Source organism: Pezoporus wallicus, unplaced genomic scaffold (assembly GCF_028554395.1).
Source record: "Pezoporus wallicus isolate ANWC-B61680 ecotype Strahan unplaced genomic scaffold, APGP_CSIRO_Pwel_v1 contig_14159, whole genome shotgun sequence".
Taxonomy (NCBI): domain Eukaryota; kingdom Metazoa; phylum Chordata; class Aves; order Psittaciformes; family Psittacidae; genus Pezoporus; species Pezoporus wallicus.
Window position 1 is genome coordinate 156,934 of NW_026642380.1, and position 24,161 is coordinate 181,094.

General features: G+C 54.7%; 2 protein-coding genes and 1 long non-coding RNA gene across 3 annotated transcripts in view; all 3 read left to right on the forward strand.

The window, feature by feature from the left end:
• LOC130610063 (uncharacterized) overlaps nucleotides 1-23,144 on the forward strand; it is a 138,404-nt gene extending 115,260 nt beyond the window's left edge. The window contains exon 2 of the long non-coding RNA XR_008974946.1: nucleotides 22,472-23,144. This is a non-coding gene — a long non-coding RNA (uncharacterized LOC130610063). The remainder of the gene's footprint in view (nucleotides 1-22,471) is intronic.
• LOC130610061 (thymosin beta-15A homolog) lies at nucleotides 4,484-5,931 on the forward strand. The gene is made up of 3 exons (XM_057429622.1): nucleotides 4,484-4,585; nucleotides 4,930-5,034; nucleotides 5,427-5,931. Exons 2-3 carry the CDS (start codon nucleotides 4,935-4,937, stop codon nucleotides 5,462-5,464), a joined length of 138 nt encoding a protein of 45 aa, XP_057285605.1. The 5' UTR covers nucleotides 4,484-4,585; nucleotides 4,930-4,934; the 3' UTR covers nucleotides 5,465-5,931.
• On the forward strand, nucleotides 16,532-23,144 carry RAB9B (RAB9B, member RAS oncogene family). The gene is made up of 2 exons (XM_057429620.1): nucleotides 16,532-16,623; nucleotides 19,052-23,144. The coding sequence occupies exon 2, from the start codon at nucleotides 19,087-19,089 to the stop codon at nucleotides 19,690-19,692; it is 606 nt and encodes a 201-aa protein (XP_057285603.1). The 5' UTR covers nucleotides 16,532-16,623; nucleotides 19,052-19,086; the 3' UTR covers nucleotides 19,693-23,144.
• Nucleotides 23,145-24,161: the final 1,017 nt, after the last annotated feature.

A 24,161-nucleotide genomic window follows, 5' to 3' on the forward strand; every position in this document is an offset into this window, starting at 1 on the left:
CATTTGGGAGGGACCTTGGAAGCTCATCTGGTTTAAACCTCTTGACAATGAGGTCCAGCGTGGCTGTGCTCACATCGCATGGAAGGAAAAGCTTGGGACCAAGCTGCTTCCCTTGGTAGGGGCTTTTCTCTGTGTCTGATTTCCTTGGAGCTGGTGGTGGAGCTTCTCTCGCACTGTTCAGTGATGTACCTGAGCAAATCCATTCACGTAACAGGTAGGGGGAAACCTGCATAGCGGAGCAAATATGAATGTTCATGTGCCTGGGTAGCGGAAGCTAATGCAGGGTGGGGATGCCTGGAGCCGCTCGAAGCTGGGTTTGCCTTGCAGGCAGAGCACTTTGCTGTTGGGGGCAAGATGAGACACGTTCCACGTTGCTTGCAGCAGCAGTTCCTTCCTTTTCTACCTGTGCATTACAGTGTGCAGGTGATTTCTCAGCTCGAGGGTTGGTGTTTACGATCTGGAGAAGGCAGCAGCTTGCCTCGCTGGTGATGGGCAGTGGGGGATCAGTCAGAGTTAACAGTCCCTTTCTGAACTGAATGCAGTGGTAGAATCCATGGGAGGAGTGATCCCTGGTGTGAGAGCAGCCCCCAGTGCTGGCTGCCTTTCTAGGGTCTCCGGTCCTGTGCTGGTAGAAGGCAGTGGTCTGGAGGGAGGATGGGGTTGTAGATGGGCAGGAAGATGTCAACTGGGAGCTGTGGGGCTGGCTCATGGCCCAGTGGTGGCTGAAGGGGCTCAGGGCCTGGTTCTCCCTGTAAGGAGGAGATGGAAATAAAGTGATCAGAGAGAGAAAACCACCAGGTGAAGGGAATGAAGCATTCCTGGGCATGGCTGTGAATTGAGGCTGTGTCTGAGCCCCGACAGCCTTCTTCTGAGGGAGATTTAAACCTCGTCAAAATGGCTGCAGTCCCTCTGTTTTATTTCGAGTCAGAGCTGTGTGTGCTTTCCCCTTCTCTCTTCTCTGTTCTTTCATTATGCATTACTGAAAGCAGAAGTACCAAACCACATGAGGAAGAAGCAGGTTGTGCAGTTATGGGGCTTTGCAGATTTGTCATGGGGGAAAAGAGCTCTTGGTGGGATATAAACCCCTCTCTTGTTCTCTATGCAGGATGGCTTGTAAAGGCTCCCCACACCTTGCTGCTGGGAGTGCAGAGGGCTCTAAGGCTGCCCTGGCTGTGGTTTGTAGGAGCGTGGCCGGCTCAGGGAAGGGGGAGCTCCCGTTGGAGCATGGCCGCAGCAGGAGCTTTGTGCCTGGGCAGACAAAGACCCCGTTTGCAGCACGCCGCAGTGCGGAGGGGATGGAGCCATCACCCAGGGCTGCACCTTGGCTGGGTGGGTGCAGCCAGCGCTGGCGAGGGGTGGATGGGGATGGGGATGGGGACCAGGTTCTTGCACACTCGCTGCCTGCTGGGGACAAAAGCCACAGGAGGCTGTGCTGCATCCGCCAAGGAGAAGCATGTGGAGAGCAGGCAGGGAAGAGGGGGAAGGCAGCACAGCTGGAGGGTGAACACAACGTGAAACACTCGTCTGATGATTTGCATGAAGGCAAAAAGGATTTCCTGCTTTGGTTTGGAAACTGAGGGGGGGGGGGTTGTTTCCTTTTGGCTGTGCAGGAAAAACTGAGCTGTTTCTCAGTGCAGGCTGGGCTTTGTGGTATGGGGGGGGGGCGGCTGGAAGGATGCTATGGGGGCAGCTCTGCCTGGGCTGGCTCCTGCTGGCTGTGGGGCACCCTCCAAACCTGGCTCTGGGGCTTTGCCTACAGCAGCTCCTGGCAGAGAGGGACCAGCAGTTGTTTGCCATTCAGACTGCTCTCAGAGTAGCAGCCACAGCTTAATACTGGCCTTAGGTCTTGGCCTTTGCCTTTGCTGTGTGCATCAACACTGGCATTTCTTCAATTCAGAGCCTGTTTGCTGGCTGGAGCTGGAAGGTGCCTGTATCCTCAGGACAAGAGGCCACCTCAGGCCAAGATGTGCTGGCGCTGCTGCCCCACTCCCAAGGTGCAGCTCAAACACAAAGCGAGTGTTTCCTCGGGCTTGTTGGGGATTTTCTCTGCAAAATCTCCCATAAGCCTGGAGAGAACCCCAGAGCCTGGCAGGCAAGGGAGCTGCTGCAGCACAGTCGGTACCCATGGTGCTCACAGCAGGTTCCTGCTCATGGTGCAGAAGGGTTGGTGGTGGTTTTCCCTCCTCATTCCCTTCAGCACCTGGAGGATCCTACTGCAAGGCCTCCCAGTTCTTCCCTGTGAGGGTGCTGAGGCGCTGGCCCAGGGTGCCCAGAGAAGCTGTGGCTGCCCCATCCCTGGCAGTGTTCAAGGCCAGGTTGGACACAGGGGCTTGGAGCAAGCTGCTCCAGTGGAAGCTGTCCCTGCCTGTGGCAGGGGGTTGGAACTGGAGGAGCTTTAAGGTCCCTCCCAACCCAAACCATGCTGTGATTCTATGATCCTGACCTTCCAAACACCCCATCCTGGTGGCCAGTGTGGACGTGCCCCCTGGACCACCAGCCCCCTTTCTGCTCCCCAGCCCAGACGGGAACACATGGGCTGCCTGCATTTACACCCTAAAGGTATTTTTCCCACCTGCACTCCAGCCCATCTGATCTGTGCTGGTGGTTCCATGCTTTCTGCACCATCTTGCCTTGCTACAGCCAAGTGAGGCCTCTGTCAGCAGGGTCTGCTCCTTGCCCACTGCTGCTATACAGACCAGATCTCCACAGGCAGCACTGTGGCTGGAGCCGGTGCAGCCGCAGGCTGAGCATCTCCCCAGCTGTGAAAACACGGGGCTATTTTTATCCCCAGAGCTTGCTTTCCTAGGCTAGTTCTGCTTCAGCCCAGAGCTGTGGGGGACTGGTGCATCCCTTTGGAGCCCCATGGATGTGGGGCGCCTACTTCTGGGGAGGGTTTGGGGCTGGGACGGTGCCCTGGGATCCTATGGGGATCACCTTGCTGCTCCTCACAGCTGGCACCCAGATGTGGGGAAGCAGCAAGGGTGGGTGTGATGCTGAGGGCAGCTGCGGCCCATGCAGAGCAGTGTCCATGCAGGCACAATGTCTATACAGGAGCTGTGTCCCTATGGATCAGTGTCCATACAGGAGCGGTTTCTATACAGGAGCTGTGTCCATATGGATCAGTGTCCATGCAGGAGCGGTGTCATATAAGAGCTGTGTCCATATGGATCAGTGTCCATACGGGAGCAGTTTCTATACAGGAGCTGTGTCCATGTGGATCAGTGTCCATGCAGGAGCGGTGTCTATATGAGAGCTGTGTCCATATGGGAGTGGTGTCTATACAGGATCTGTGTCCCTATGGATCAGTGTCCACGCAGGAGCGGTTTCTATACAGGAGCTGTGTCCATATGGATCAGTGTCCATGCAGGAGCAGTGTCTATATGAGAGCTGTGTCCATATGGGAGTGGTGTCTATACAGGATCTGTGTCCCTATGGATCAGTGTCCATGCAGGAGCGGTTTCTATACAGGAGCTGTGTCCATATGGATCAGTGTCCATACGGGAGCGGTTTCTATACAGGAGCTGTGTCCCTATGGATCAGTGTCCATATGGGAGCAGTTTCTATACAGGATCTGTGTCCCTATGGATCAGTGTCCATGCAGGAGCGGTTTCTATACAGGAGCTGTGTCCATATGGATCAGTGTCCATACGGGAGCGGTTTCTATACAGGAGCTGTGTCCATATGGGAGTGGTGTCTATACAGGATCTGTGTCCCTATGGATCAGTGTCCATGCAGGAGCGGTTTCTATACAGGAGCTGTGTCCATATGGATCAGTGTCCATACGGGAGCGGTTTCTATACAGGAGCTGTGTCCATATGGATCAGTGTCCATACGGGAGCGGTTTCTATACAGGAGCTGTGTCCCTATGGATCAGTGTCCATATGGGAGCAGTTTCTATACAGGAACTGTGTCCATATGGATCAGTGTCCACGCAGGAGCGGTTTCTATATGAGAGCTGTGTCCATACGGATCAGTGTCCATACGGGAGCGGTTTCTATACAGGATCTGTGTCCCTATGGATCAGTGTCCATATGGGAGCAGTTTCTATACAGGAGCTGTGTCCATATGGATCAGTGTCCATACGGGAGCGGTTTCTATACAGGAGCTGTGTCCATATGGATCAGTGTCCATGCAGGAGCAGTGTCATATAAGAGCTGTGTCCATATGGATCAGTGTCCACGCAGGAGCGGTTTCTATACAGGAGCTGTGTCCATATGGATCAGTGTCCACGCAGGAGCGGTGTCTATATGAGAGCTGTGTCCATACGGATCGATGCTCATACGGCGCTGGTGTCCATGCGGAGCCCTGTCCATGTCTTCCCACCGCGGGTGACACTCCCGGCCGCACCCCCGCCCTGTCCTCCCCCCGCCGCGGTGCACGTCGGGAGCTGTAGTTCTCCCGGGGGCGCCGCGGGGCAGCAGCAGCCATGTGCGGACTACAGTTCCCATCAGGCGGCGCGGGCGGCGGGCAGCCAACGGGCGGGCAGGCTGGGCGGTGGCCGGGCTATATAAGGCACCGCCCCACGCCGAGCCCGCCAGCCTCACCTGGAAACGCAGCGGGACGGGACGCGGCAGCTCCGCACCAGGTTCGGACCCGGCGGCGCGTCCCGGGGGGTGCGGGTCCTGCGGGGTGCGGGTACCGGCGGGGGGGGGGGGGGCGGGCTGCGTGCGGGGCTGGCGTGGGTCGGGGCTCCCTGGGCGGGGGCTGCGGGCGGTGCCGCAGGGAGCGCGGCTGGCGCTGCGGGCGGGTGTCCCCCCGGTGGGTGCGGGCACCGGGAGCCGCTCCGCTGCCCGCCCGGTCGGTGCGGGGCTGCCCGGGGCCGGGGGAGCGGCGCGCCCCGCCCTGCGCTATTGTCCGCGGCGGGGGCCGGGCCGCCTTTGTCTGCCGCTCCCCCTGCCCGCGGCTGAGCGGGGGGTGCGGTGCTCGCAGGCAAAATGTGCGACAAGCCAGACCTGTCCGAGGTGGAGAAGTTCGACAAGAAGAAGCTGAAGAAAACCAACACGGAGGAGAAGAACACGCTGCCCTCCAAGGAGAGTGAGTGCGAGGGGCGGCGGGCAGGGCGCGGCTGCGGCGGGCACCCGCTGGCCGGTGCGGTCCGTGTCTTGGGGTGCTGGTCTCGCCGGTGGAGGGAGGTGGGTTGGGGCAGTTGGGTTTTACCCGGAGGAAACCGCTTGCAGGAGGCGAGGCTCAGGGCACGGTCAGATGCAGAGGGCTGTGCCATCGAGGTGTTGCCCCAGGGCAGGGCTTCCCTGAGAGCTGAAGGCGGGTGCCCAACCTGGTGTCATCCTTGTGTGTGTCTGACTTGGAGCGTGCATCTAAACCGTAGAACTGGGCACCACGGCCTGAGGGATTGCTCTGCAGCCTTCTCCAGTGGGTGCTTCCATGAGAAACCCCCCAGAGACTAATGGACCTCTCTTCTCTTGCAGCTATTGAGCAGGAGAAGGAATGTGTGAAGTCTTCTTAGAGCGAGATGGCCGGGCAGGAAGAGCAACCACTTGATTTTCTTTTTTTGTTCGTTTTGAATTAAATCATGTGTTTTTTTTTAAATTTCTATCATGTACATGTATAGGAGCAGCAGCATCACCCAACCCACTGCCCCACCTCGCTGGCAGCTATGGCAGGTTGGGGGAACAAAGCGTGGCCCTCTCAGTCCATCAATAGCCTGACCCGAGTCCATCTCTGCTGCTCAGCCACCTCCAGTTGACAGCGCTGGTCTTGCTCTGATGTGGTGGGGAGATGAGCAAGGGCTGTGGAAGCTCCTGTGGATGGAGCCCATCTGCCTGGGGAGTGGGTGATGCTTTGTGGCCCACGGCCTGGGTCTGTCTCGCATACTCTTCACTGATGGTGTTCTGTAGCCTCACTCACGTTTTTTTGGTCTTCCTTGGGGGAAAAATGAGAAGTTTATTATAAAATAAAAAATGTAATGGCCTACCCATGGCTTCTGGCTTCTTCCCTGGTAGCTGCTCAGCCTGCAGCTTCGCTTGCCCCGGGGGGTGGGAAGGTCTCTGCCTGCTGCTGTGGTAGGGCTCATGGTTTGGTGTTGCTCAAAGGGCTCTATGGGATGGTTCCCTCGGGGGTGAGTCCTTAGAGGTGTTACTGTAGGGCTCAGTTCCTGGTGACCAGAGCTGGGGGCATTGCTGGGGGCTCAGCTGGCTGAGGCTGCTCTTCTATTGGTAATCCCACCATTGCAGCAGTTTCTTGGTGCATCTTCTAGCAGGTGCTAACTTGGGGCATTCCTACCTGATGGCTGAGCCTCCTGCTTCAAAAGATTGGAGTCCCCTGCCTGAAATGTCACTTGTGGTGTTGAGCTGGCTCCTTGCCTGCATGGCTGGAGGTGCCTGTGCTGGCCTGGGACCTGGTGCTGCAGCCTGGTAGTCTCTGTCCACCTTGAGCCAACCACCACCCTTGGAGGAGGTTTCTGTACCCTTGTAAGGATGGATCCACGCAGCAGACCCCTCAGGTCTGATCCCAGCCCTGTCTTGCAGGAGTAGAGATCCCTGTGTCCTGCAGTTTGCCTCCAGCACAGGAGGTAAGGGGGAACTGAGGTCTGATGGTGCCTCCAGGTCTATGCTGAGGCTCCCTGGGTGCTGCCAGCATCTCCTCACCTCCCCTTTGGCCTGCGGGGTCACTGAGCAGGCTGCTTATGGAGGTGGTGGAGGCAGGCTTGCCAACCAACAGCCCTGGCCTGTGTCCCTAGTGAGCCTGGTCAGCTGGAGACAAGCACGGGGCTGCTGTGCCTGCCTGGACATGGTGCTGATCTGCCTACACCCATGCTGCCTGCCAAGGGCTGCGAATAACACTGCTCCTGTGCCTGCAAGTGCCTTCACCCCTTCAAAAGCAGAACCAGAGGAGCTGCAGGTAAGATGCTGGTGTTTGTGTGCTGTCGGGGCAGGGTTTTCCATGGGGTGAGGGCAGCAGGGAGTGATGCTGGGGCTGCTGTTACAGTGGGGTGAGCACTGGGAAGCTCAGTGCGTGCCAGGGTGGCCGTGTTCCCTCGGCATGGTGATGTACCCAGGACAACACCTTACCTTGGACGTGGGACAAGGATTCTGGTAGCAGCACCCCCTCATCACCCTGGCAGGGCTTGACACTGCCTGGGGTGGTTTCTCTCACTGTGGAGGGTGCAGGGGACCTCTTTGAACCCTGCTGTGAAAGCAGAAGTCAGGAGAGGTCCCATCAGCAAGAGCTGGCTCGGGAGCACAGGCAGGGCTTGCAGACCACTAAAGGTTAAAGACCTCCTCGCTGCTTCAGCAGTTCCCTTCCTGCAAGAGTCTTTGCGATCCCTCGGCCACTTGATGTGCCCAATCTGTGAGTCAGGTCAAACCCAGAGCTGAAGCTAGCCTGAGCCCTCCCCCTGTCCCTGAAAGCCAGAGCATGAGCTGAACCAAGTGAAGCTTTTGGGACGGAAACATGAAGTACCAGAGCTGATCTCTCCTCAGTGAGCCTTTTGGGTTGCTTTTTCACTGTGGCTGCTCGAAGTGAGATCAGTGCAGGCACTTCTCCCACTCACACCCCTGCCAGCATGGTGCACAGGGTGCACACATTGCCCAGACCCTGTATGCTCGGGTCTGGGGATAAAGAGAAAGCTGCTTTGCAGCCCAGTGCCCGAAATGTCCCTGCTGCCAGCAGAGGATTAGCCAGTAAGGGGAAAGCCATTAAAGAAAAGCCCTTTAGATCAACACTTTCCCTCCCTCTCTGCCCTAGACCTTCCCTTTATCATCCTGGCACGCATGGGCACAGGTCTGCCAGTGGTGTGGGAGAGATGCCTGCCAGGCTGATATCCCCTAGGAATGCGGTGGCTCCTGCAGCTACCCATGCCTGGAGGATGCCATCCTGAAGCTGGGCCTTCCTGGTGGGTTTGATGCCACCTTCCCTCACTGGACACCAGCTAAGTTACACATGTCAGCTCCTCCTGGCAATATCCATGCCTCTCCCTAGCCCCAGCCGGGCCCCATTCCACTGCTCCCAGGGCAATTTCCTCCCATCCCTGGGTTGGGTGGTGAGCTGTGGCCAGGCTGCAGATGAGGGAGGAGGAGGCTGAGTCACACACAGCAGGAATTTGGGCAAATACCTGGTGATCAGCAGCATGGGGTGAATTCAGAGCAGGGCTTGCCATCTGTCCCCACCGCGGCTCCGTCCCCTCTGACTCAGCCAGGAGACCCTTCGGCCCCATATCATATACACTGGTGTGGAGGACCATCGTTGCAGGAGGTGATTGTGGCCCTGCACCAGGCACCCAAACAAACACCCCGTTGAGAGGCTTATCACCAGAGCAAACAGGAGCAGGCAAAGCCAGGCGGTGTGGCCAGGCTATGCTGCAGCTCCCACAGCCACCACTCCCTGTATCCCCAGGGAAAACCTGTCACCTCCTCTTCACCATTCGGCTCAGCCTTTCCCCCAGGTCTCCCCATAGACACACGGCCAAGGGCAGAGCTCAAATCCCACAACGGCAACGATGGAGAGGGGAGGTGAGGGGGCAGCAAGCATGAGCTGCCAGGGGAAAGCTCAGATGGGAGTTGGGGAGGATACGTGTGTCTGTGAGGGCACAGGGATAGGTTTAGGTTTGGCTGTGAAAGAGAAAAGCAGAGGAGACATGGGGAAATGAAAGTGTTGTCTGAGCAGCTCCCCAGGGTCCTTTGGGAATGGAGCTGATGGGAAGTCACCAATGTGGTACTGTAGATCATGCCATCCCCTGGGGACACTTGGTGACATGGGGCGGATTTAAAACACAAGTTGTCCCCATCCTGTGGTGGCCAGAGACCCCATCATGGCCCTGGGGCAGGAAAGCCTCCATCCCTGCCTCATCTGTGCAAAGGCAGCAGCCGAGCCAGCCAGGCACCTCCAGGCACTGGGAATCACTCGTGCTGGCTCGCAGAGCCACACTCAGCACACCCCAACACCTGCCCCAGCAGCAGGGGAGTTACTGCAGCTCTCAAAGGAGTGCCCGGGAGGTCAGGTTTACCAGCACGAGTTACTCACCCCCTGCCAGCAAGGGCTTAGCCTGAGTAATGGTGCGCCAGGAGCACTTCCTGCCCTCTCCTCCAGAGCGGCAGCTAGAAGCAGGCTCCCGCCAGCACCCAGCTCTCAATAAGCCGGGTAGCTCCACACCAAGCCCCCCCCTGTGCTCCCTGCACTTGCTGGGTGCGGGTGGGAGCAGTTTTGTCGCATGCCTCGGCCAAGTGGCATGTGCGTGGCTGGCGCCTGCGGTGCTGAGCCCCTCGCAGGCTCGCAGCCCCCTCCTGAACTGCTCGTTTCTGACCCCCCAGCTGCATTCTGCAGATTCCCACAGGCTGTGGGGCCATGCCGGGAGCTGCAGGAGCGCTTGATCCCACCGGGAACGCAGCTCCGGTGTCGCGCAGCGGTGCCCGCACTTGTGGCCAAGCCGGGGCAGCTGATGCCGGAGAGGAGTGTTTTATTTTGGGAAGCAGCTGGCTCACACAGGAGACATTGTTTATCGTCTTTCTTCCTCTGGTGCTTTATTACAAAGGATTATGGCATGAAAAGCGATTTTGTTCCCCTGCTCCCAATGTGTAGCCCCACTTGGTGATTTATTCCTCTCCGCAGGCAGCAGCTGGGGTATGGCGCCCAGAGAGACAGAGGGGAGACAAGGTGGGGGCTCAAACAGTGATGGCAGCGGGGATGCATCCAAACCCCAGTGCAGGATATGAGCTGGGCACTGAGCAGAATAAGAGCTTGGGGTCAGCATGGGAACACATCCCTTTGCCACATCCCCAAAATCCACCTGCAGGCCACGCAGAGGCACCCCTGAAGCAGGAGCAGGTCCAGCTTCCCTTGCCAAGAGGCAGCGGGGATATGCCATGTGCCACTCTGGCCCCCTCCTGTGTCACTGCTGCCAGCAAGCCTGCTCTGCCACTGTGCCCCTGTGCTGGAGCAGGGCTGCAAGGCTGGGAGCTGGCGCCTCTCAGCCGCCCCTGCAGCTTCCCAGGACCAGCACAGGGCGATGGGCAGCAGATAAGCGTGTTGCAACAGACACCTCGTGCTGTTTCCCACAGCCCCGGCCTGCCTGCGCACCTGCATCAGGGTGAGATGATGGCTGGTGCTTCCTCCTATGGTGCTACCTACCCGGCCACCCTGTCACTCAACACATCCCTCATAGCCAGCCAAGGGGCTCTGGGATGAGGTAGGGATGGGTGAGGGCAGAGGCTGCAGCAGTGGCACACAGCTCAGCACCTAACACCCCTGGGGCTGCAGTGGAGCTGGAACAAGCCCCCACTTGCACTGTTGTGTCTGGGAGAGGCAGCTTGGCAGCCTGGGCACGTTCCTCTCCTCACTGCCTCAGCCTGTGAGCTCATGAAAACCGCATAGGGCACTTCTTCAGGGCAGCCTGAGGGAGATGCATGGGAGAAGCCTTCCCCAGCTTTGCTCCAGCTACGTTGGTCCTGGGGGGAAAGAACTGGGTGCCAGGGTGCCTGGCAGCCACTGCTGAGAGCTGCAGGCTTGAGGGAAATAGGGGTGCCAAGGCTGTTCAGGGGGTGCACATGCTAGGGGGTGTTTCAGAGCAGGTGCTGTGGGCTGGAGCTGCTGTACAGGCCTTGGAGAAGCAGCTGCAGGGCCAGGAATGGGGCTGGAACAAAGGAAGAGGCCCCAGCCCCAGCTGCAGTGTGGGATGTGTGATGAGTTCATCTGGGCATGAGCTGGCCACAGGGACGAGCTGTATCAGGGCTCCTTATGGCACCGGCTTCCCCGTGTTTGCTGTAACACCCAGAGCTGGGAGTCAGAGCCAGGCAGTGGGCACTTGCAGGGTGGAGCACAGGTGGAGCAGGGTGCTCCAGGAGCCCAGCACCTTGCTGAGTCAGTGCCCCACTGCCCTGGCACTCCTCGACTTGGCTCCTGGGCAACATCCCCATCTCCAACCCAATCCCCCTGCAGCAACCGGTGTGGGTGCCCAGGGCTCGCAGGCAGGGTCCTGCTGTGCCTCAGCGCTGCACGGGTGCTGGCTCCCTGCAGGCTTCCCACGAGCACCAGGTCATGCCCAGATAATCCTGTTCCTCTTTTGCCCTTGATCCCAGGACTTGGCTTCCCCCCCGGGCACCATGGGAAGCACCAGCCCTCCCAGCAGCTCCACAGTGCCTCCCTCCTGCTCCTCTGCAAGGGGCTCAGCAGGGAGCCCTCCCTCCGCAATGCATCTCCTGTGTCACCAGGACAGCTGACCCAAGGGGATGTTCCATACTACACGACGTCTGCTCAGCAGTGAAAGATAAAAGTGGCGGGGGAGGACATTTGTTATTAGGATGTTTGTCTTCTGAAGTCCTGCTTCCTGGGAAGTGGCTGGACATCACCTGCTGGTGGGAAGTAGGGAATAAATCTTTTGTTTTCCTTTGCTTCCGCACACAGCTTTGCTTTTGCCTTATTAAACTGCCTTTATCTTGACCCACGAGTTCTTCTCCATCTTATTTTCTCCCCTCCCTGTCCTGCTGAGGAGGGAGAGTGACGGAGCGGCTTGGTGAGCACATGGTGTCCAGCCAAGGTCAACCCACTACAGTCCCTTTTGCCACCCAAGCCAGGGCACAAGGCAGCAGCAGTTTTGTGTTAAGCTAAGTAGCAAGCTCCTGTGCATGTCACGGAGTCTGCTGGCTGCAGTGCTTATCTCTTGCTGAGCTGTTAGTACAAACAGTGGCTGTGTGCTTTGCCCTGGCATTGGTGGCCTTGCTGTGCCGAGGGAGCTATCTTGTGGAGAGGACGAGAGAACACATCTCCCTTTTCCTACCCAGCACTGATGTGGGTGGGTTTATTATGCAGCTCCCAAGGTCCTTCCCCACCCTTATGTAAGCTGTTTACTATTGCTAATTATCACTTATGGCATATTACAGGGTTTGTGGACTCTGGTGTTGTCCTGGTGCAAGAGAAGACAACATCTGGGTGAGGCGAAACTGAAATGTGCCCTGAGGCAGCCAGCCCTTGGGTGCAGAGTGTGTGGAAGGGTTTGGGTAGGTGCCATGGGCAGGTATCACCTCTCATAGCCTGGGACTTTACACCTGAACAAGCAAGTAACCCTGGCACACTGACACACCACCTGACAGAAGGGTGCCTTGCCTACCCCACTGCAAACCAGCATCTTCTAGCACTGTGCTAGAAAACAAACAACTCCAAACAGTAATTGTCCCAGTGGTGAAAAACAGTGCACAAGGAGGTCAATGGGTACAAATCATGGACTCACCCAAACTGCACTGGAAAAGCGTGATGCCCCATAGCACCTACAATACACTGATAATATCATCATGTGGGGCAACAAGGCAGAAGTGCTTGAGCAAGAAAAAGTGAAGGTCAGGTTCTTCTGAAAGGCGGTTTCACCATAAAAAGAAGTAAGGTCAAGGGACATGTGCAGGAGATTCATTTCTTGGGAATAAAATGGCAGGATGGATGTCATCATGTCCCTATGGATGTGATCAGCAAGACAGCAACTGTGCCTCCATCAGCTAACAAGAAGGAAGCAGTAGCTTTCCTAGGCCTTGTGGGACTTTGAAGAATGCATATTGAAGGTTACAGTCAGCCTGTGAGTCCTTTCTACCAAGTAACCTGAAAGAGGAACTATTTAGACTGGGTCCTTGAGCAACAACAAGCCTTTGAGTTTATCAAACAGGAAATGGCTTGTGCTTTGGGGCCTGTCCAGACAGGACCAGCTGTGCAAAATGGACTTCACACTGCAGCGTGGTCTTACCTGGAGCCTCTAGCAGAAAACACCAGGAGAAACCCAAGGTCAATCATTCGGGGTTTGGAGCCACTGAGGGATATTGAGGATCAAAAGCCCACTACACCCCAGCTGAAAAAGAGATACTAGCAGCACATGCCAGGGTTCAAGCAACTTTGGAAGTTATTGGTAGAGAAGCACATCTTCTCTTGCCAACACAATTGCTCATGGTACACTGGATGTTCAAAGGAAACATCCCTTCTACACATCATACAATCAGTGCTACATGGGGTAAGCTGATCACACAATGAGCTCCACTGAGGAAACTCAGCCACCCAGGAATACTGTGTCCTGGCTTCAGCAGTAGCAGTCATTTTTCTCCTTCTCAGTAGCTGGTGCAGGGCTGAGGTTTTGACTTTCAGCCTGGGAACAGCGCTGATAACAACGATGGTTTTAGTTGCTGCTCAGTGATGTTTACTCTGACCAAGGACTTTGTGAGCCTCATGCTCTGCCAGGGAGGAGGGGAAGCCAGGAGGAAGCAGAGACAGGACACCTGACCCAAACTGACCAAAGAGGTATTCCATACCACAGCACGTCATGCCCACTATATAAACTGGGGGCAGTTACCTGGAAGGGTGAGAGCACTGCTCGGGTCGGGCTGGATATCAGTTGGTGGGTGGTGAGAGGTTGTATTCTCTTCCCTCGTTATTTCCCTTATCATTATTATTACTGGTGGCAGCAGCAGTGGTTTGTGTTATACCTTAGATACTGGACTGCTCTTATCTCAACCCGTGGGAGTTACATTCTTTTGGTTCTCCCCATCCCTCCAGGAGCAGGGGGTGGAAGAGGGCGGGGTGTGGGTGTGAGCGAGCGGCTGCGTGGTTCTGGGTTGCCAGCTGGGCTCAAACCAGGACATTCTGGAAGAGATCATGGACTGTCCAGAAGGCAGAGAATTTGGAGCACTGCCTGGGGATGTGGCTCATGCCCAGGAGGCAGCACCATGTAATGAATTAGCAGAAGATGAAGGTGTTGTGCTTTGTTTGCTGATGGCTCCTGTAGTGTTGTAGGAAACCATCAGAAGAGGAAAACTGCTGTGTGGAGTCTCACAAGACAAGTCATTGAAGCCACTGAAGGAGAAGGTGTGTCAAGTCTGTAAACCACTGCCCAAACACCATCTTAGGTCTAAACACATCTTACGCCTTGAAAGGCAAATTCTGTGGCAACATGAAATACTGCGGCCCCAGAAAGAACTGAATCAGACAGTGGGTGCCATTTCCAAAATAACCTCATAAATTTCAGGGCTAAGAAACATAGCATTGAATGGGTCTATCACATCACCCACAAGCCTCTGGAAAGATTGAGAGATATAATAGAGTGTCAAAGACTATGCTGAGAACATTGGGCAACAGGGCATGGAGGCACTGGGGTATAAATTTAGCTAAAGCCACGTGGCTGGTTAACACCAGAGGACCTGCTAACCATCCTGGTCTTGCCCAAACAAAACCCCTACATACAGTGGGAGGAGATAAGGTCCCCACAGTGCACATATGGAAGTGCCTGGGGAAGGCAGTATGAATTGCTCCTCCCTTGGGAAAAGGTAAATCCATTTGTGGGATTGTTTTCTTTCAAGGACCTGGGTGTACATGCTGGGTGATGCAGAAGGATGGGGAGACCTGGTGTGTGCCTCAGGGAGATTTAACCTTGGGGGGGGGGGCATAATCTGTGATGTGAGTTGTATGTTGTAACAGGAAATACCTGAACCAATGAAGAGTGAGCTCCTCAAGGAACTCAACAAGTGCAACACTGACCCAACCGACCCATTGCTGATGCCCAGCACTTGAATCTACTGCTTCTCCTGTCCTGAGCACCCATCTTGCCAGTTGGTGCCCAAGTCAGAGCTGGTTCTTACAAACATTTGGAGGAGTGGAGGAAGGCCACTGAATGGGAGAATAGTATCTATCAGATGAAGGACAGAGGATAGTAAAGAGAATGTACAAATCTGTATGCTGGGTATGAAGATGGTTGAAGTATGCAGTGTAAGTTCTAAGTGTTGGTAAGAAGTGATTTCAGCAGTAAGAATTAAATACAATGGGAAAGTTAGATTATATATATATATATGCATTAAATTACGTGAAACCTGAGCATGACACAAATGGCATGGAACAAGAAATGGAGATGGCACTGGGTCTGGCTGAGATGGAGTTAATTCCCCCCTAGCAGCCCTCATAGTGCTGTGCTTTGTGTTGGTAGCTAGTAAGGTGTTGATAACACACCAGAGGTTTGGCTACTGCTGAGCAGAGCTCCCACATGCCAGAAGGGTGAGTGATAGAGCCGCTTGGTGGGCACCTGGTGTTGCTTAGCGGGCACCCACTACAGATGCCAAACAGGTTGTGTCCCAGCTCGGCTCGGCAGCCACGCTGCACAGCCACCTGCAGCCAAACCTGCCCAGGCACACCCAGGTGACTCCCCAACACTTCCCTTCTGGTGCCTGCAGCTCAGCCCAGGGGAACATGGGGCCCCCTTGAGCACCATCAGGCTCAGCTGGTGCCGTAGCCGTTATCCTTGGCTGCCCTCCCTAAGGTCTGCAGGCAACATCCCCTGAGGCTTTGGTGTTCGCCAGCCCTGCCCGGGATGGACCAGGGGTTCAGGAGATGGCACGGTGCTGCTGCAGAGCATTGTGCTCATCTTGCCTTAACAGGCTCTGTCCTGGTGGCTCTATCTTGCTCAGGGGGTGCCTTGCCCCTCCTGTCCTTGGTATCCTTACACACTGAATTAGATCTCTAATAAATAAGTCATGATGACTAATGGGATTAAAAGGCTGCCTGGCTACAGGAGCTAGCAGGGAAGTGTGCCATGCTCAAAGGCTCGCTCCAGAATGGCAGGGCTGTCACAGGGACCTGGACTTGTTTGGAAGGAGCCCCAGTTGGTGCTGTGAGCCGGGTCTGCTGCCTACACAAGCAGCACCCTGAGCTTCTGCACTGGTGCTGGTGTGTCCACTGGTGCCCCAAGGAGCACCATATACACCCCGGCTTCCCCTGGTCACAGGCTGCCATCACCCTGTGCCCCTGGGCTCTTGCTCTGCTGCCTCCCCCCTCAGCCTGCAATGCTTCTCTTGTTCCCCATCTCCTCCAACAGATCACCACGGCTGGCATTACTATAATCCCTGGTTTCATTTAAATCCTCATTCCATCTCCTGCTTTTCCAGGGGAAAAGATGGAGGCAGCGCACCCCCTCGGCCCTGGGTCTGGTTCCAGGTTCAGAGAGCTGAAACACCCTGGGCTTCTTGAGGGGTCCCCACTCTTCCTGCCATGGGAAGCTGCCCGGGACATCACACAGCCCCCAGCAAGAGGGATCCCCCTCTGAAACGCAGCGGTGTAAAGAGCTGATGATGCCTGCAGGGAGGAAGCTGGCTCCCGCTCCCCCAAGCCCCCTGCACTGGGGGTCTGGTCTCCCCTTCCCTCTCCCCTCCGCCGCAGGCTGCGCTGACGAACCCACGACACCTCACCGCTATTTTCCTTTTCAACCAAGTAAAACATCTCTACTCTCCGCTCTCCCGCGGAAACCTCCTCCTTTTAACACATCCTCCCTCCTGTGCCGCTGCTGGTGGCAATGGCGGGCAGGGGTCGCACTCCTTCAGGCAGCTGTCGGCCATTTGCCTCCCTCAGCGCTAACGGGGGCTGCGGGATGAAGCCAATTAGGGTATTTATTAACTTGTTTATGTACCCCCTCCCGAACGAGGAGCGGTGTGCGGGGCCGGGGCTGCGCTGCGGTGGGTGACACCGGGGCTGTGTGCGTCCCGGCGCGGGCACAGCCGCTGAGGGGACTGGGACACCGCGCCCACAGTATCCATGGGCGTACGGTGAGGTGAGGGGATGGGAGGTGTGGCCCGGCCCGGCCCCGCCCCGCCGCAGGACGCGTGCGCTGCGCAGGCGCGGTGCGAGCCGGCACCGGCGCCCGGCGGGTCGCGGAGGGAGGTAGGTGCGGGCGGGCCCGGTACACATGCACCCCTCGGGCGGGCTCGGTTCCATTTCCCCCCCCGCCCCGTGCCCTCTCCGGGGTTATGGGGGCTCTGCGCTTCCTCCTCGGTCGGGTTCCCTCTCCTTGCGCTCCCCCCAGCCGGTTCGGGCTGGGCCCGCCGGAGGGTTTCGCCTCCTGCCGAGCTGGGAGGCAGTGGTGGGGCGCGGGGCTCAGCGGGCAGGTCCCACACACGCAGCCCGCTGCGGTTATCTGCAGGCGAGCAGCGTGAGGGGGCTCGGTGCTGCTGCGAGTCCAGGTTAGTCTGTGCAGCAGCTTGTAAAGGGCTCTCGGTGAATGCAGGCTGCGGACAGCGTTGTTAGCGCGGTGTCATGGGTCTCATGTCTGTCGGTGCTCTGCTGACCTGCCACGCTCTGGAGCAGCCCGGTGTAACCCATCAGTCGTTATAAAACATCTGCTGGTCGCTTGCTAGCGAAGCGTCTCTAAACAGTAACTTGTCAGGGCTGATGGCATCTGTAAGGAAGGGCTTTGGTGACGTGAGGCAGGACCGGCTTAAACCCCCCCTCAGCAAGGGCTTGGGAAAGGAAGAGCGAGTGTTTCGAACAGCTCACCTGCTCAGAGCAGTTTCACAAAGCCATCAGCCCCAGGGAGTTATGCTGCAGTTCCTGCTTGTCTCTTATGGGATTAGAACTATGGGGTTGCACATGTGCCTCTCAGGTGTCCCGTGGCCCATCAAGTTAGTTCAGCAGTGCTTGCTTTGGGGTGTTTGTGTGCAGGGGAAGTGAAACCAGAGCCCTTTCTGCAGAAGCGAACTGGAAGCAGAAGTTCCTGGGTTTAGCTTTGTGGTAAGTGCTGGTTGAATGAGCTGCGAGAAGAGCAGAAACAAAGTTGAGCAGCCCCCGCTGTGCTTGATGCAGAAAGTGGGGTTTGGCCGGGAAGGCATAGGTGGGCTGATTGATCTGAATGGTGTCAGTGCGCCTGTCACAGTCGGTTGGAGGTTGGTCTGGTGGCATCACTGAGCAGCACTGCGTGTCACACCCTTCGCAGCAATGCTGGTAGCAGATGCAAGCAAGCCACATCCTGTCTGTTTTCACACCAGGCTCTTCCAGGTGCCTCATTCTTCTGATTAGCAGATTTAGGTACGTGTTCAATCCTCAGCTCAGATCCCAGAGTATGTGGGTAAGCAGGCCAAGCAGGTCAAAGCTATTAACATCCCCGGACTGAGGGGAAACACGGGTTACACAGCCTGTGCACTCCTGCCAGAGCTCTTTCCATTTATCCTTTTCTCATTTTGGGTATAGCATCCATAATGCATTGACTCTGCCCTGGTAAAAAATGGGCTGTGTTCCAGTTTACTTAGGGCAACAGAAACACTGTGCTCAGCGCCTTGTGCTTGCCTGTTTTACTGTCAGTACTGCACTTCCAGCTTCTTAGAGCTCTGCTGTTTTCTTCCAGCCTGGGTCAGCGTTACATATTGAAAGGCAGTGCACCAAGCGCAGCTCTGGCAACCTTGCTGACTGGTATTTGTGTTTCAGTGACTGTTAATGCTGGAGAAAGGTGTTCCCTGGACAGTCCCAGAGACAGAAGCGCTGTATTTCTAGAGCAGGTACAGTACAGACAGCAGCCAAACAAGCATCAGGCCTTTACCTTCACTTACAGAATGTCCCTGGGATGGGAAGGACAGGTTGGCACTTGGCCTTTCTCTTGCAACTGCTTATTAGGGGATCTGTGGTGTCATTGTGAACTCGCATCTGTGCCTTGGCAAACTGGCCTGCAGAAAAGCATTGCCAGAAAAGAGCAGCACAGGAGCTGGGTCTCTGTGCCTCGGAAGCCCCTTGTGAGCTCTAGGGATCATGTGCAGAAAACGAGCGCCACTCCACTTGTGAGTCAGCGTTCTTGGGGTGATTAAGACGCGGGTTGCCTGATGACTTGTATTGATGTTAGGCCTGTGCGTATTTTACATCCTTCCAGTAGAGCAAGTCAGATAGGAGAAATTATTCAGCTAGTGACTGTACAACAGAAAGAAAGGCCTGGTGATGGTGATCCCTGGTGGATTTGCTGTTTCTGGGAGAACACAGCCAGAAGAAATGCTTAATAGTGATGGTATGTTGGGAAAAAACTAGACAAGCTTTCAGATACAGAGTTTTCACCAAAAGTGGTGTAATTATTACTAAGCTCTCAACAGTTGCTTTTACCTTGCACTTACTGCAGTGACCTGCTACTTCCATTTTGGACCTGATGGAGGACTTGTGTCCCTGAAAGCTTGTCCAATTCCCAGCTCTAATCTTTCTAATAAGGGAGATTACCTCCTGTATACAAAACTCGTTCAGAAATGGGGATGGAAATGCCATATTTTGCTCCTCTGTGTGAATTTCTGCGGAGTCTGTGAGTCAAACAGCTATTTTGTACCATTTCTGAAACCTGCAGATTACCTTGGTCCTGCGCCCCTCCGTCCTGCTGCAATGAGTGGCAAGTCCTTGCTCTTAAAGGTCATTCTCCTTGGGGATGGTGGAGTTGGAAAGAGTTCCCTCATGAACCGGTACGTCACCAACAAGTTTGACTCTCAGGCCTTCCACACCATTGGGGTGGAGTTCCTAAACCGGGACCTGGAGGTGGATGGACGTTTTGTGACCCTCCAGATTTGGGACACTGCGGGACAGGAGAGATTCAAGAGCCTGCGAACCCCCTTTTACAGGGGAGCAGACTGCTGCCTGCTGACCTTCAGTGTGGATGACAGGCAGAGCTTTGAGAACCTCAGTAACTGGCAGAAGGAGTTTATCTACTATGCTGACGTGAAGGACCCTGAACACTTTCCATTCGTAGTCCTGGGCAACAAGATAGACAAACTTGAGAGACAAGTGAGCACAGAGGAGGCCCAGGCCTGGTGCATGGAGAACGGTAACTATCCGTACCTGGAGACTAGTGCCAAGGATGACACCAATGTGGCAGTGGCCTTTGAGGAGGCTGTGCGACAAGTGCTGGCAGTGGAGGAGCAGCTGGAGCACTGCATGCTGGGCCACACCATTGACCTGCACTCCAGCTCCAAATCAGGGTCTTCCTGTTGTTAGGAGAGGCTGCTGCTTTGGGAACATCGCTTGAGCCAGCAGCTGGATTGGAACAGGCACGGGCAGCTCTGGGGCACTCTGAGGAGCATGGCCACAAGGACAATATGTGGTTTGCTCACTCGGGAGTTGCAGCCTCACCCTCCGAGTTCTGGCTGGAGTTTTTTGGCACAGAGCATGTATCTGCAGGAAGGAGCTGTTAAAGAGCACATGAATGTAGTCCTGCTTCCATCTCTGCCTGTTGTAGCAGGTTTAAAGGACTGGGTTAAAGTCCTTTAAATTCACTAAAGACAGTAGTGATCTGATCTGTACCAAGAACTGCCTGCAGAACACAGCTGAGAGTGCCCTAGACAGTCTGTGAAGTATTTTAGCCCTGAATTCAAACAAATACTAGACCCAGTACATGACCTTACTGCCAAAGGAATGTCTGCTCAGCATACTGAATGAAACCTGCTGTAGAGACTGTAGCCCATGTAACTGTGAGAATGCCAAATACCAGAGTGGCTGAGATGAGTGTATCTGTTGTCTGGGATAAGTGCATTTTGTCCTGAGACTGACTTGTCCTGGGAATTGTTACGGCTCTGATGTGAAGCAACACATGAAGAAGGGATGGACCTGTGTTTGAATGTGGCAGCATCACTTCTTCGTAGCTGCCTATTCCTGATCTGTTTTTTCCACACCTCAAGCTCTGTCTTGTGTGAGTGTTATCTTGTGGAGAGACTGCTTCTTGTTTAATATATGTTTCCTTGTCTCTTGTGGAGGCCTAACACTGGATCTTGCTTTTCATACCTTGAAGCCCTGGATGAAAAATACTGATGTGGACATTGCTGGGTCATGTCAGAGGGTTTAGAGTCACTCAAGAGTTCAGGAGATCTGGAGCGTGAAACTTCAGCTGTTTTCTGTCACAAGTAATCACTGTGCCCAGATGTTACGCTCTAGCACAGCGGATGGAGGTGGGATATCTCTGGGGTGTGCAGGTAGCTGAGAGAGTCATGCATGGTCGGCTGCTAAACCCACTCTGTGTCCAGGGCTGGGACCACTGTACTTTGTTAGCTGGTGGGTCAGCATCTTCAGTTGCTTTAGCACGGATGTTCCCATCTGGGTGCTGCAACTTAGAACTGTTCACTTTGTTACCTGTTGTCAAGTGCGGTGCTACTGAGCACAGTTAACGCATAGCCTTGTGCTGGCCCTTACTCCTTACACAGGGAATCCTGTATGTTTTATCTGTAATTCATATAACAGACCTTATTTGTAGAGGATGTCCACTTTGTTAACTGGCCTTTGTTAATGGCTGCAGCACCAGTTCCACCTCTGTTCAAGGTGTCTGGAAAGTGGTATGGGGGGGCAAGGAACCTTCTAGAAAAGGACATCAGGCTTCACTGATCCTGATTCCTGCCCCCTGCTAGGTGTTAGTCCCAAGCTATCTGTGTAGCAAAGAAATGAATGCTTGCTGACTGCTGTCTTTACCATTAAAACCTCATGTCTTGCAACTTCCCGTGCAAGCGTTTGTCCAAAACTATGACTTTGCCCACAAGCACATAGGAGCCTGCCACAGGGAGAGCTTCCCTGAGTCTATATCCTCTAGCTGCTGAGTGCAGTTCCCACTGTGATGAGCTACTGGATGGTAAATTCTGTAGCTCTAATTGAGCAGCATCACTGATGCTGTGCTTTAGAGTCAGGCACTGCCCTCGTGCTGCCTTGTGGCAGCTAATCCCCATCACTGAGCATGCAGGCACCCTCCTCAGAGGGAGCTCGGGGTGATCCTGCCCTTCTCTGCAGGGTAGCCATCTGTGGAAGGGACTGAATCTTTAATGCAAAGTGCTTTGGGGGGATCTGATTTCTTTATAGGCTGAACACTCATATTCACAGGGATAGATAGGGAGTGCTTACAGTCTCTGGAAAGCAGGTCTCTGGTGGTATAAGAGAAGGCTCTGCCTCTGTAGGTGCAACAGATTTTTACAGGATATTAAGGTTATTGTTACTACGTACTTACCAATGTGTGACCTCCCCAGGCTTCTAGATTCTTCTTCAGTTTGACACTGCCTAACATTTCCTTCAAGATCCCCTACTCTGTAACCTGTGGTTCTGATTTACATCTCAGAACAGACACGTTCCCCCAGAGCTGGTTGTGCAGGGTCCAGGGTTGGGACACGCTCAGGCCCTGCCAGAGGGGCCACTGAGGGAGCTCCCCGCAGGTGAAACTGCCGCTTCCCATGGGATCTGTGTGAGGCCACCTGTGGAAGAGGGCAGAGATTGAACCTGAGTCGAGGCAATCCCAAGCACAGCTACAGGTGGGCAGAAAAGAGATTCAGAGCAGCCCTGAGGAGAAGGACTTGGGGGTGTTGGTTGATGAGAAAATGAACATGAGCTGGAAGCAGTAAGCGCTGGCAGCCCAGAAAGCAACCGTATCCTGGGCTGCATCAAAAGGAGCGTGACCAGCAGGTCAAAGGAGGTGATCCTGCCCCTCTGCTCTGCTCTCGTGAGACCTCACCTGGAGCATTGTGTGCAGTTCTGGTGTCCTCTACATAAAAAGGACATGGAACTGTTGGAACAAGTCCAGAGGAGGCCACGAGGATGATCAGGGGCTGGAGCACCTCCTGTATGAAGACAGGCTGAGAAAGTTGGGGCTGTTCAGCCTGGAGAAGAGAAGGCTTTGTGGAGACCTCATAGCAGCCTTCCAGTATCTGAAGGGGGCCTACAAGGATGCTGGGGAGAGACTCTTTATTAGGGACTGTAGCACTAGGACAAGGGGTGATGGGTTCAAATTGAAACAGGAGAAGTTTAGATTGGATATGAGGAAGAAGTTCTTTACTGTAAGGGTGGTGAGGCACTGGAATGGGTTGCCCAAAGAAGTGGTAAATGCTCCATCCCTGGCAGTGTTCAAGGCCAGGTCACACAGAGCCTTGGGCAACATGGTCTTGTGTGAGATGTCCCTGCCTATGGCAGGGGGTTGGAACTGGATGATTTTAAGGTCCTTTCCAACCCAATCCATTCTATGATTTGGTGATTCTGTGATGGAACAAGCTGCAGTGCAGGAGGCAAGGGTACAGCGTGCTGTTAGCTGTACCTTGGGTGCATGTTGATGTTGATAGCTGAAGCTCAAGATCCTCATTGTACACAGGCTGTGCAGACTGTATGTACAGAGTGTGTTACACAGCGTCTTTTATTCCTAACGCACATTGGATCATTGACTTTAAAAACCAAACCAACCCCAAGTATTTTATTAGGCTTATGTGTTTTTACAATTCATTTTAAAAAGTATATTGAAACGGTTTGATTTATATCAATGATGCGCACAAAGGAGCCAGGATTTTGTTGCAGAATTCCATGCCAACAGCCATCCCCTCCCTGTGTGCACTCCTGCTGCTGCGGTTGTTGCTGTTGCTACAGAACTGGAATTGTAAAACCAAGATTCTACCTTTATTTAAGCAAATAAAACCTGGATGTATTCAAGTGAAGTCAGGAAGCGTCTGTCTTCATTTATCAGAGTTCGTGTTGGCCTCTGTTCTCCTGAGGTACGTGGAACTAGGCTGGTTAGAGCATCTGGCAGAGAAGTCACAAAGGGATCAGAGGGGTTGGTTATTCCTGAGTATTCCTACCTGAAGGAATAGATCTTTACCAGCAGAACCAACCCACCAACAGTTTTGTCTTTCTAAGAGCATATCAGAAACACTTTCGTAACAGAAACACTCCGTATTGCTTCCTTCTGCCACTACACTTCCATTTTCGGCCTGGGCTCTCAGCAGCAAGCTGGGTACTTCCCTTTGATTCCTTCCTGCAATCTTGGAACCAGTCCCTCAGGCTGCAGGGGGCTGTAACCAGGCATGATTTCCTCAGGATGCTGAGACGGAAAAGAGCAGCCAGCATATGGGGACTGTTCTCTTCTGCTGTCCTGCCAGGATGGGCACTTATTTTGGGAAGCCTTCTCTGTGTTTGCGGAGCCTGTGCCTGCTGCTTCTGTTGGCAGAACCTTTTAGTTTATTACTTTCCCATGCCTACTTGCTCAGCCATGCTTCCAGAGGCAGTGTGGGGCTTCGAGTCCTTGGAAATCCTGCTTTGTAAATGTAGGCTGGAGCATCTGGGGGCCTCCAGCATCTTCTTTCAGCTGCTTCAAAACACACAGTAACCATGACCTGGTGGGAGAAGTTTCCAGCCACATGGGGTTGAGGGAAGCTGTGTACATCAGTGAGGTCTGTCTAACAGCATCAGAACCACCAACTCCCCTGATGTGATGTGTTGGAGCGAGGCAGAGGAAGGAGCAATAGTGATGCTGTTCCCTCATCCCCTACTTTGCCACTGTAAGCAGTAGCGGAGTGCTGAGATGTGATTTTGTGATGAGCGGTTTTGTGATGAGCTGGGAGAGGATGGACCCCTGGAGGGCAAAGGAATGTCTCCAAAGGAAAGCAGTGAGCTGTTTCTGCATGGAACAAATGCTGTAGCGTATTCCTCTGTGCTTGCAACGGAAGAGGTGGGGA

Coding starts and splice junctions, on each gene's coding strand:
- RAB9B (XM_057429620.1), top strand. CDS start 19,087: ATGAGTGGCAAGTCCTTGCTCTTAAAGGTCATTCTCCTTGGGGATGGT.
- LOC130610061 (XM_057429622.1), top strand. CDS start 4,935: ATGTGCGACAAGCCAGACCTGTCCGAGGTGGAGAAGTTCGACAAGAAG. Junction 5,035..5,426: donor CACGCTGCCCTCCAAGGAGA/GTGAGTGCGAGG, acceptor CTTCTCTTGCAG/CTATTGAGCAGGAGAAGGAA.